This window comes from Notechis scutatus, chromosome 8 (genome assembly GCF_049901735.1).
Source record: "Notechis scutatus isolate UNSWTSFEM ecotype Mainland chromosome 8, rNotScu1.2, whole genome shotgun sequence".
NCBI classification, from domain to species: Eukaryota; Metazoa; Chordata; class Lepidosauria; order Squamata; family Elapidae; genus Notechis; species Notechis scutatus.
The window spans coordinates 12086264-12099499 of record NC_142016.1 but is presented as its reverse complement, the minus strand read 5'-3'; the positions used below and the strand labels follow the sequence as shown (position 1 = coordinate 12099499).

The 13236-nt window shown below is 43.8% G+C and overlaps 1 protein-coding gene across 1 annotated transcript in view; it reads left to right on the top strand.

The window, feature by feature from the left end:
- The first annotated feature begins 361 nt into the window (after positions 1-361).
- The window catches only part of SLC9A1 (solute carrier family 9 member A1), an 80746-nt gene continuing 67871 nt past the window's right edge, over positions 362-13236 (top strand). The window contains exon 1 of the mRNA XM_087970665.1: positions 362-1714. Within this exon, the coding sequence (XP_087826791.1) occupies positions 1366-1714 (349 nt within the window). The 5' untranslated portion in view covers positions 362-1365. The remainder of the gene's footprint in view (positions 1715-13236) is intronic.

The following is a 13236-nucleotide window of genomic DNA, read 5'->3' as shown; positions in this document are numbered from 1 at the left end:
CTAGAGACTATGAAGAGGCCTTCTCCCCCGTCCTGGTCGTCGTCTGGATATCAGCATTTCAGATTCGGTAGCTCCACTTAAGACGCGCTGAGGTGATTTCTCTTTGCCAGGCGGCCGGAGTGACCCGTCCGGCGCCCGCTATCGCGGCTTACTGCTCCCCCAACGCTTTTCAGCTGCCCTTGAAAGCGGCTGGCTAGAACGTCTAAAAGCCTGGTGGGCCGAGACGTCTCCAGGCAGGCCGGGGACGTGGCTCCTCCGTCTTCCTTCGCTTGTCCGGTGGCTTGGCTGGCACCCAGCCCTCCTGGCCGGTTGCGACGCGGAGGCTCCCGTGTAGTGCTGCTTCCAGCCGGCGGAGGCTGCTGTGGCGGCGGAGGGAGGGAGGGAGGCGCGGCGTGGCGTCGTCGGCGCCCTCCTCTCCTCCTCTCCGCTTCTCCCCGCGGTGTCCTTGTCTCGGCAGAGATCAGGCAAAGGCAGCGGGCGGGGGGGAGAGAGAGGGAAAAAGCGTCCTCCGGCCGCGCGTTGGGAGCCACGGGGGAGGAGCAGGCCGGGCCGGGCGGAGCTGCCCCGCTGCGGCGCACGAGGATCCGGAACAAGCTCAGCTTCCTTCTTCCCAAGCTCTGGGGAGCCCAAGCCCTCCGTGCCTGCCGCCTCCTCCTCCTCCTCCTCCTGCTGCTGGCCTGTCAGCTGCTCCTGGAGAAAGAAGCCATCCCGCCCGCGAGGCGTCTTCTCCTGCAGCCGTGGGAAGCGGCCTGATTGCGGTTGCCTGCTTTTTCTTCTCTGCCTCTTTGGCTGTCCGGTTGCTCGCTCGTCCTCCTGCCCTTTCTTCCCTTCCTCCCCACCCGGCCGCCGCTGCCCCCTTCTCCTGGCCGGGTCTTCTGCTGCTGTTGCTGGGGGGGGGGGTCGCTCTCCAGCTCCCAGCCAAACCCCCTGCGAACTGCCCTGCTCAGCTGTCCTTGGAGGTGAGAGGTCCGTCCCAAGTTCAAGGCGCTCGCCTCTGGAAGGCGCATTGGGGCACCGGCTGGAGGATCGGCTGCCTCGCGTTGCCTTGGCAGGTGAGGGGCGGTTTGGCCGGCTGAGCGCCCTGGGCTCTGAACTCTCGTCCCCCTCGCCCTGCAGAGACGGTCCCTAGGAAGGGAGGCGCAGCCGGGCGCGCCGTCCTAAGCCGGCCCTTTCCTATGATGAGCGCTTCGCCCGGTCGAGCGCCGCTTCGGGTGGATTTCTCCGGGCTCCGTTTCGTCGGTGGCCTCCATTGATTCCGCAGACCCTCCCCTCCTCCAATGAAGCCTTGACCGCCTAGGCAGAGTCGTCGGAAATCCACACCCCTCTTGGCCGCCTCCCGCTTTCCCCGGGAACGAGAGGAGCACCATGCCGGCGCAATGCCTGGGGACGGGGAGGCCCCGCTGCTCCTTCCGCGCGTTGCCTTTCCTCTTCGGCGCAGCTGCCCTGCTGGGCCTGCTGCCGGTGCTTCAGAGCTCCGGCTCGAATACTCCCACGGAGATCACTCGGCAGCCCAGCTTGGTGACCGAGGGCATCACCGCCTCTCCGCCGGTTCCCGCCGAGAGCCCCCCCGACGCCGGACACCCCAAGAATGTTTCCACCAACGAGCACGGCAAGGAGCGGAAAGTTTTCCCGGTCCTGGCCCTTCAATACAAAGAGGTGCACCTGCCCTTCGAGATCACGCTCTGGATCCTGCTGGCCTGCCTGATGAAACTAGGTAGGTTGGTTCTGGGTGCCCACCGGCCTCTGTGGGTTGGTGTGTGTGTGTGTGTGTGTGTGTGTGTGTGTGAGTAAGAGACACAAAAGTTAAGGCGTGTAGGAAAAGAACTTCGTTTGCTCCAAGCTCTTCTTCCCAGGATTCCCTTTCTTAAATGCCTTCCTTTCTGTAGAGCCAGACAGAAAAGCTGCCCCCTTTCCTCAGGGAAAGGTGATACAGGTAGCCCTCAATTCACAGTCATTCATTTAGTGACCATTGGAAGTTACAGTGGCAGTGAAAAAAGTGACTTATGACCGGTCCTCTCACTTAACAACTGTTCCAGCCTTCCCACGGTCATGTGATCAAAATTCAGGGGTTTGGCATGGTTGCGGAATGGGGTGTGTGTGTGTGTGTGTGTCATGGGATTGCCATTTGCGACTGGCTGGCTTCGGACCAGCAAAGTTAATGAGGGAACTTAGATTTGCTTAATGACTGCACGATTCACTTAACAACTGCCATATTTGCTTAATAATCCTGGCAAAAAAGGTTGTAAAATTGGGAGCAACTCACTTAACAACTGCCTTGCTTCCTGACACAAATTCCAGATTGAGGACTACCTGGATGTTCCTCCAGAGATGCTATGTAGCCATATGATGCACATGGGTGCCCAGGAAATTACGGAAGGCAGCTTCCAACAATTTATGAGCCCTGGTGGCTCAGCTCAGTGCAGTATTGCAAGCTATCTCTACCCACAACCTGGAGTTTGATCCTCACCGGCTCAGGATTGACTCAGCCTTCCATCCTTCTGAGGTTGGTAAAATGAGGACCCAGATTGTTGGGGGCAATAGGCTGATTCTTTAAAACACTTAGAGGGGGCTATAAAAGGATGATGAAATGGTATATACATCTAAGTGTTATTGCTAGAGAAGAGGTGCAAGGATGAACAAAAAGGCAAGTCAATGTGCTTTTGTCTCTTGGCATGTGCTCTGTATTACCTGACTCACAGCATTCTTGAGGGTCAGAAGCCACCCTAGGAATGGTCAAATAAATCATGGTGCAATTATGATGCCCTCTGATGCACATAAAGGACAGGCAGAGTTTTGACTGCACCACCATCGTGACCTTCTATGTGTACAAAAAGTGTATTTCTGGAATGATACCTTGTTCGTTCAGGTTAATCTTGTAGCTAAGTGTATTATGTGCCAAACAGCATATATAGAGGTTATTCTGGTTTATTTTTGGAAATTTAAGTGGATCAGGAAGGAGACTGGTGAGCATGGGCTAAATTGTATTCTTCCACCATCTGTGTGTGATCTCCACTGGGACACAACGGAGTCTGCAGGAAAAAAAAAAGTGTGTGTGTTTTTCCTTAGCAGTCAAGGTATATATTTAAAATAGGTGCCCCTCCCTATAGTTATGATCTCTTTCTCCAAACAGACATCCTGCTGGCTTCTTGGCTTTGTCCATGCTAACTGGATAATATTGGTGTCAGAATGCAACACACCTGGAAGACACCTGGAGGAAAGGTTGGCCTATTAGAATAGCTGGGCAGCCTTTTGTTGAGAACCCTCCAATACAAACCTGTGGAGAACCAGGAATGTGAATTCTAGATCTTGCTTTCTTGTCTGCCTTAGATCTTCATTTGACATCTTGGTTGACTAGGTTTTTTTTCCATTGGAGGTTTCTGTAAGCAGTACTTCCAAAAACGACAGCTCTATTGCAGATACTTTGCCTGCAGAAGGTCCCATGTTTAATATCTGACATGACTAGCAGAGTCTGCTGCCCAAAATTCCGAAGTTGCTATGCTGATTCTGGCTTGACAGGCCAGTGGTCTAATATAATACAAAAACTTCCTGTGTTCCCGAGAAACATATCAGGAATATTTCTGACCAGGTTTCTTTTAGGCAAGTAATATCCTGAACTTAGGCAAGAGAGGACACTGATGAGATTTAGGAAAAAAACATGTTCCATTGTCACACTTCCTTTATATTTGGCTTCTGAAGTTAGGTGAAATAGCTTTACTGGCTTTTCTTGATAGAGCAATAATATTTATACATCAAGTCACAGAAAGCCTATTGGATTTGGGAAAAGAACAGTACAACTGGTATAGAGAAATTCCCTTTTTCACACTCCATCAAAACTTGCCTTATAAATGGAAAACGTGTGCCAATTTGAGTAGGCCACAAGCTGATCTTTGAAGATCTTGTTTATTACTTTCATGGAGGGCCTGTTTTGTATATCCTGGAATCTCATACATTGTTTTTTCTGTTTTAGACTGGACAGTAATTAATTAGAGGGCATACTTGCTAAAACAGATTGTGGTATTTAAGCCTGAGAGGGATAACTCTTGTGCACAGTATTTTTGTTTAATAAGGAGGAAGGCAGGTTCTTTCTCCTGGATGAGAACACTGCACATTACTTCTGCTGTATTATTTTTGCACATTCCTGTTCACTGACCCATCCGCAACAAAATTAAGGAACTGGACTGTTGTGGGGAAGTGCTGTTGTGCAAGCAAGAAGAAACATTGTGGAAGAAGACAATGGCTTGTAACAAACTTTCTATTCCTAAATGGAGCCTAGCAGGGAAGTCTCCCCTGTGGATTTATGGCTAGTTACTTTGTAAAGGGCCTCCTTCAAATATTTATTTTTAAAGGGGAGTTTAATGTGGGAGGAAGGAAACAAGGAAACAAAATTGTGTTTGGCCTGGTCAGATGTTAAGGAGACAGTTGAAATCTCTGCAGCTGAACTCTGCAAAGACTGAAATGAACCTGCCGCTTGTAAAGGAACGGTGTTATTAGGGAATCTGGCAATGCAGTAGTTGCTTTACAAGCAAAGAGCCCTGTTTAATTCACAGTATTTCTGGATAGAACTGGGAAAAGAAAAACACTCCTCTGTGAAACCCCAGAATGCAGCTGCTACCTGTCCATGTGCAGGAAATTCCTTTTTATTTCAAGTTGGGGTCTTTCCATTCATTGGAAATTCATACCATCTTCCTGTAATAGCCCTTTAAATCATAATAACTAGGTTTGCCTATCCTTCTAAGCCACTGTTCTCAACCTTTAAGATTAACCCTTTAAGCGTGGACTTCAACTCCCAGAATTGCTAGGGAATTCCGGAAGTTGAAATATGTACATTTTAAATTTGCCATTTTGTCACATGCTTGGGTCAGAGAAACTACCGCTAAATGTATGCTGCAGGGTATTCTTTGGCCAGAATTAGCAGGCAGGAAGAAACCAAGGAAAGATGTTTCGTGGGAATGGAATGGGACAACTTGCTGCAGCCAACTCCTGAGGTGTCATTCAGCAGGTTCTGACCAGTTCTGGAGAACCAGTAGCGGAAATTTTGAGTAGTTTGGAGAACCAGCAAATCCCACCTCTGACTGGCCCCGCCCCCATCTATTCTCTGTCTCCCGAGTCCCAGATGATTGGCTGGGTCTTCTTTTTTTTAACGAATGTATCTTTTCTTTATGTATACTGAGAGTATTTACACCAAGACAAATTCCTTGTGTGTCCAATCACACTTGGCCAATAAAGTATTCTATTCTATTCTATTCTATTCTATTCTATTCTATTTTGTGCCCTGCACAGGAGAATGGAGCTGGGAAGCAGGTTAGTGGGGTGTGGAGGGAATGGGGATTTTGCAGTAACCTTCCCCTGACACGCCCACCAAGCCACCTCCACCAAGCTTCACCACGTCCACCAAGCCACAGAACCAGTAGTAAAAAAAAATTTGAATCCCACCACTGGCCAACTTGCTACAGCCAGCTTACCTTGGGACAGCTCTCTCGGGGACAATTCAACAATTCAAGTTCATTATTTAAAATAATGAAAACAGTATTTTAATTTTTGTCATTCATATTTCATTCTGTCCCTCCTTCGACATCCTTTCTTCAATGATTCTATTCCACTATTTCTTCGATATAAGTGTAACTCTTGTCCCATGGCGAGCTGGCCATAGCGAGTTGGCTGCAGCAAGTTTGCTGCAATGAGTTGGCCGTGGTGAGTTGGGGAACTATAGGCAGGTATGGGGTGGTTGTACAAATGATGTGATGTACATAATTGCAGCAGACATCCTGAGGTAATAATCACATCATTTGCACAAGAGGCACCTGTTGACATCATAGTTTGTTATGGACATTATTGGTGGGGACACTCAGATTTATACACACACACACACACACACACACACAAAACATTTTGAATACAGTGTATTGTCAGGGTATATCATTTATAGAAAAGCAAAGAAAGAACAGAAAGGAATATTAACAGATACTAATAACAATAGTAATAGTGTAACAGAATAGTTTTAACTAGAGCTCTCTTTATAATAGCTTATTTGTAATTCTGTTGGTTATATTGGCATATTTATAATTATTAACCATCTTTATTCATAAGCAATTTTCTTCATCTAATGCCTACTTCTTATCTCTAACCACTCGTAAAATCTATTCCATGTTAAGTAGTATTCTATATCTTCTTTGTCCTTTATTTTTAATGTCAATCTATTCATCTCTGCACAGTCTAATATTTTACATCCTCACCTAATGGAGTGTTCTCATTTTTCCAGTATTGTGCAAATACAATCCTCGCTGCTGTCAATTCATGCAAAACCATATATATAGTCCCTTTATCATAGCCCTCCAGCATTATACTCAACAAAAATATTTCTCGTTTCAGATCTATATGTTGCTTGATCATAGTTTCCAACCATGTATGTATTTTCGTTCCAATTTTTTCTTGCTTTCACTCAGATTTCCAATATGCACATCATGCTAACTAAGTTTTGCTGACCAAGTCAACTGGTGAGAAAATCCACTATCATTTATTAAGTCAACTACAGTACAAATTGGCGAATATGAACACAATATTAATTTGGTTTGTGTTTGCTGGGGAATTTTGTGGTTGGAGTCCACACGTCTTAAAGTGGCTGAGATTAAGAAATACTGCTCTGAGTTGAAGCCTAAGAATCCACTTCATTGTACACTCCTCAAAAAAATAAAGGGAAATTTAAACAACACAATGTAACTCCAAGTCAATCACACTTCTGTGAAATCAAACTGTCCACTAGGTAGCAACACTGATTGACAATCAATTTCACATGCTGTTGTGCAAATGGAATAGACAACAGGTAGAAAGTATAGGCAGTTAGCAAGACATCCCCAATAAAGGAGTGGTTCTGCAGGTGGTGACCACAGACCACTTCTCAGTTCCTATGCTTTCTGGCTGATGGTTTGGTCACTTTTGAATGCTGGCAGTGCTTTCACTTTAGCGGTAGCATGAGATGGAGTCTACAACCCACACAAGCTCATCCAGGATGGCACATCAATACCAGCTGTGGCAAGGTTTGCTGTGTCTGTCAGTGTAGTGTCCAGAGCATGGAGGCGCTACCAGGAGACAGGCCAGTACATCAGGAGATATGGAGAAGGCCATAGGAGGGCAACAACCCAGCATCAGGACCGCTACCTCCGCCTTTGTGCAAGGAGGGACAGGAGGAGCACTGCCAGAGCCCTGCAAAATGACCTCCAGCGGGCCACAAATGTGCATGTGGCTGCTCAAACGGTCAGAAACAGACTCCATGAGGGTGGTATGAGGGCCTGACGTCCACAGGTGGAGGTTGTGCTTACAGTCCAACACTGTGCAGGACGTTTGGCATTTGCCAGAGAACACCAAGATTGGCAAATTCTCCACTGGTGCCCTGTGCTCTTCACAGATGAAAGCAGGTTCACACTGAGCACGTGACAGATGTGACAGGGTCTGGAGATGCCATGGAGAATGTTCTGCTGCCTGAAACATCCTCCAGCATGACCGGTTTGGCAGTGAGTCAGTAATGGTGTGGGGTGGCATTTCTTTAGGGGTCCGCACAGCCCTCCATGTGCTCGCCAGAGGTAGCCTGACTGCCATTCGGTACCGATATGAGATCCTCAGACCCCTTGTGAGAACATATGCTGGTGCAGTTGGCCCTGGGTTCCTCCTAATGCAAGACAATGCTAGAGCTCATGTGGCTGGAGTGTGTCAGCAGTTCCTGCAAGACAAAGGCATTGATGCTATGGACTGGCCCGCTCGTTCCCCAGACCTGAATCCAGTTGAGCACATCTGGGACATCATGTCTCGCTCCATCCACCAATGCCACGTTGCACCACAGACTGTCCAGGAGTTGGGGGATGCTTTAGTCCAGGTGTGGGAGGAGATCCCTCAGGAGACCATCCGCCACCTCATCAGGAGCATGCCCAGGCATTGTAGGGAGGTCATACAGGCACGTGGAGGCCACACACACTACTGAGCCTCATTTTGACTTGTTTTAAGGACATTACATCAAAGTTGGATCAGCCTGCAGTGTTTTTTTCCACTTTAATTTTGAGTGTAACTCCACATTCAGACCTCCATGGGTTGCTAAATTTTTTTTCCATTGATAATTTTTGTGTGATGTTGTTGTCAGCACATTCAACTATGTAATGAATGAAGTATTTAATAAGAATATTTCATTCATTCAAATCTAGGATGTCTTATTTTTGTGTTCCCTTTATTTTTTTGAGCAGTGTATATAGAAGGCTATATGAAGTTATGGTTGGTAGGCACCTTGCTGGTCTGGTCCAATGTGGTACATTGAGATAAAGTGCCTTCCTGTTTTTCTGAGCAACAGACCTCTGATGGCAAAATGTTTCTGTTGTAACTTGGAAACACCAAGGAATAATGCTGACATGCATTACTTGAAAAATCCCTCAAGAAAAATAAGCTAAAAGAGGGTTTCAAAAATCAGAAGGAGGCGATGCTAATTTTGACTATTGTGGTCCTTGGAGGTCTATGCCAAACAAGCTGAAGCATCTATTTATCTGCGCTCCAGGAAGACTGCAACTCAGTTGCAACCAAAGGATGGGCCCCAGCAGGATTTATTAATAGGATTTATACAGTTTATTGATCAATTTCAGTGCTGAAGGACTCTAGCGAGTGTACGAAACATAATAACCACAGTAGCAATGTACTATAATTCAAAACCGTCATGTTTACTCAGGATTAAATAATTATTTTATAATAGCTTCTTGGCCTTTTGACTAAGGTCAAGTGTAGTATGATTCATCAACTGAATAGAGTTAAGTTCCTACAACATACTAAGCCAACAAAATTTTAAAAAGAACGCCAAGATTAACATTCGCCAGGCTGCACATGTTGTGCTGTTACTGGTTAGGTAGCTGATTTGATCAGAATGTTGTCTGAATACAATCCCTGGGTAAACGAGCAGAGAGCTGTAGGGTTTTTCTGCTGTTGAGCCAAAGAACATTTCCCCTGCAGTGTTTCAGCACTGTTTATTGATGGGCAACCTTGGACTTAGAAGGTGATGGATGAGAAAATGGAAAAAAACCATCTCTGTAGAAGTTAGTGGAAGTCAGGAGGAGGCCGTGAGGGTGCTGAGCTGTAGGTAAACAAGTGCCCAGTTCCAAGCATCTCTTTGATTCCTGCTATGGTTTGTGGTTGGCTTCCTGCCTGGCATTTTAGAAGACTGTCAAAATACTGTTTTTTATGCTAGCTGATGGAGGACAGAGGGAGAAAACCATGGGGGAAAAAAATCAAGGAAGGATCTCTAACTATGGTTGGATGGAGGGGTATTCGGTTACCCAACATTTAATTTCAGGTAAATGTGCCATGTCTGCCCTGTACAGACATAGGGTGGTTTCTGCAGAGAAGGTTGGTTGTTAAATTAAGTCTGTGTTGAGTCAAGCTTGACTCCTGGTTATTTCAGGACATGTCTTTGCGGCTCTCTTAAAAATACTAGGAACTAATTGGTTCATCTTTGCCTTATTTTGAGATGGTTTGTTTCAAGCTCCCTGGCCAGCCTTCTATGCACATGTTTACCAGCTCTCTAATTCAATGTACTTTTTGGAGATCTGTGCCTAATGCTGCAGCTGCTGCTAGTCAATGAACTGACACTTGCAAACGATGATGCTAGTTTTATTCTTAACTTACTGCCCTTGTAAACTTCAAAGCAGAGGGGAGCATTTCAGTGAAACCCTAGGCATGACTACTGTTGAAATATTGAGATAGTGAGACGGGTAGCATATACATTTAAAAATAAGGTACCTAATGTTAAGATAATGAAGTCTCTTTTAATTAATTAAACTTCAAAGTTCTTCTCAAGTGTCAAAAGTCATTTCAAAGGGGATGGAATATTGAGATCAGATTGGGGTTAACTGTAGGAGTGATGACTTACTAAGAACATGTCTTTTTTGTCTCCTTATATTTTTGTGCTCATTTTATATTTTTGATATGGTCAAATGACATAATAATAATAATAATAATAATAATAATAATAATAATAATAATAATAATAATAATAATAATAAATGCTTTCTTAGTTATGATTCCGGTCCAATCTCTGCATACATATGTTGGCGAAAGCCACATTTTGGTTTAATAATGATCATTAGTAGGGCACTTTTGATAGCTATAGTAGAGTAGGGTAGTGTTGTTGCAGCAGGTGTGGACAGCTGAGGTCTCTGAGAACGAGGACTCTGATGAGCGGCCTGTATGTGATGCAGGGATGGGGCCAGGACCATCAGGGGGTGGAATGCTGCCTTCGGAGATTGTGGAGGCTGGCAGCAGTGATGCAGAGGTTCCCAAGGAGCCTGTGCCAAGTGCATGTGCATGCAGGGCTGCTTGAAGGAAAGAGCAGCTGCAGCAGCATGGATGACTGAGGAGTAAGGCTGCAAGGTAATGGCCCCTCCTTCAAGAGATAAAAGCCAGCTGAGAAACTGGAGTTCTTTGCAGGAAGCAAAAAAGTTTTTGCACTCAAGCCTTGTGGACGTTCGGAATATCTTGGTTGGTGTTTGGAGTCTCTTTGTGTTTGAAATATTTCTTAGTAACTTTATCTAGTGTTCTTGGCAGCCTTGCCCAACCTTGGGCAAGGCTCGTTCTTATAAGAGACAATTAATTTGAAACAGCCTTTTAACCATGAAGGAACGGAATTCCTAAAGAATCATTAAAAGGTTTTTCTGTTACCTCTGTTTCATGTTTGTTTCCTTGGAACAAGGTTTGGGTCAGAACAGGTAGGGTAGGGTAGGGTAGGGTAGGGTAGCCTAGCCTAGCCTAGCCTAGCCTAGCCTAGCCTAGCCTAGAATAGAATAGAATAGAATAGAATAGAATAGAATAGAATAGAATAGAATAGAATAGAATAGAATAGAATAGAATAGAATAGAATAGAATAGAAAATATGGAATGGAGTGAAATAGAATAGAATAAGAACAGGAATAGGAATAGAATAGAATGAAATAGGAATAGAATAGAAATAGAATGTAGAATAGAATAGAATAATAGAATAGAATAGAATAGAATAGAATAGAATAGAATAGAATAGAATAGAATAGAATAGAATAGAATAGAATAGAATAGAATAGAATAGAATAGTAGAATAGAATTCTTTATTGGCCAAGTGTGATCAGACACACAAGGAATTTGTCTCCAGGTTGTCCTTCCTTCCTTCTTCCCTCCCTCCACCCCTCCCTCTCTTTCTTTTTTTTCTTTCCTTCCTTCCTTCCTTCCTTCCTTCCTTCCTTCCTTCCTTCCTTCCTTCAATTTATTTCTAATCCATGTTAGTTTTATGCTCATTTAGTTCGGCTACAAATGTTTAATTCTCAGGAAAAGCTATCTCTGTACAGGTAGTCCTTGACTTACAACCATTCATTTAGTGACTGTTCAAAGACTCATATTTTATGACCGTTGCTGTGTCCCAAAATCCTGTGATCACCTTTTGTGTCCTTCGAAGTCAATGAGGAAGCTAGATTCCCTTAACAACTGTTACTAACTTAAGAACTTTGGCAAGAAAGGTCGTAAAATAGGGCAAAACTCACTTAGCAACTGCCTCGCTTAGCAACATAAATTTTGGGCTCAACTGTGGTTGTAAATTGAAGAATACCTGTACTTACTTTCTTAGTTTGATGTGGGTTTTTTTAAAATCAGAATACAAATTTAATCCATATAGTAGTTACTTTAGAACACCCTTATCTGTGCATCTTGGTATGTTTTTAAAGCCATGGTTTATCTTGCAAGTTTTGGAGATATGGGTTCTAATCTGCCCATTGACTTTAGTGGTACAGATTAAATTGTCTTACTCCAAATTGCAGAATGCAAGGTGAAATTCTCAAACATCTGTAGCAGCTGGTAGAGAAAAGCCTTGATAATGTATAATAAAGGTGTGGAGAACACAACTGTGATTCCAGGTGCTAGAAATGCCCCTGTATGATTCTGTACAATATTGGTGGGTGAGCAGACACCTATAGCTGGCAGTTTCAATTTCAGGTCAGACCAAAATGGATAATTATTTAGGAGTGGTTTTCAGCCTTAGCTCAGAGATCTCAATTGCAGTGTGCAGACTAACAATTTAGTTCTCCTATATTCTAGTTGTCTCCCAAATAAATATATGGGTTGCTAAAATTGATTATTGGATGGATGTACTGCTTCATCCTACTAATGTGAGGTAGACCCAGAAAAAGGGTTGATCCACGTTTCCAATTCTGCTCCTCCACCTCTATGTCTGGTTGTTTAACCATCACTGTATCTAAAATCTACAGTAATTGACGGGCAGTTCCAGACCAGTTCAAAATAACAGGGCATGCATGTGCCTTGTAGGTCTTTCACTCTTGAGTTGCTTACAGCATATTTTTCTCTGACTTCTGCTCATCATTCACAAATGAGCTGTTTCATAAGTCTTCCAACTGCCTTATATTTGCTTATTTCCATCAAACTGAAGGAAAGGATGAGGCATCATTATTTGAATGAACTTGTGTTTGAATCAGCGGGGTTGTTTTTAACATGTGTTCATCCGATACTGCATTCTGTGGTTAGGAACAATGTTTAAGTCAAACTGATGGTATATTTAATTTAATTTAATGTGTGTGTGTGTGTGTGTGTGTGTGTGTGTGTGTGTGTGTATGTATGCATGTATATGTATATGTATATGTGTATCGATAGATAGATAGATAGATATAGATACAGATACAGATACAGATACAGATTAAGATACAGATTAAGATACAGATACAGATATAGATAGACTGAAGCCAGCTATTTCAGAAATTAAGGGACACGTTCAATTAATTACTTTAAAAAACTATTATTTTCTAAAACTTCTTCATTGGACTAATTGGTTTTCTAAGCTGGCACCTTTTTGGGTAATCTTGTGCCAAAAAGCAGTTAAGAAAGGATAAGTCCTGTCCCCTGTTCTGTAGGCCTGTATGTATCTGGTTCCTGTTTTGCATTTAAAATTTTCTTTTTTATTATTATTCCTTTTGACCTCACATGAAAATTTATACTGCTAAAGAAGCATAAACATTTCCATGGTTACTGTAGGGAAAAAAGAAAGTTATCCCAGGTCTCTATAGCCTCCTTTTTAATTTATTGCCACGTGATTATTTTTTAGTTCTGTCTTCATTAATGTAGGTAATTACTATATACGTAGTCCCAGTTAATTAGATATTAAACAGGTTGCAAGCTACAACAGGCTACAAATGCCTTTTTTCTACCTCTTCTATTAACATATACTTTGTACATTTAGGT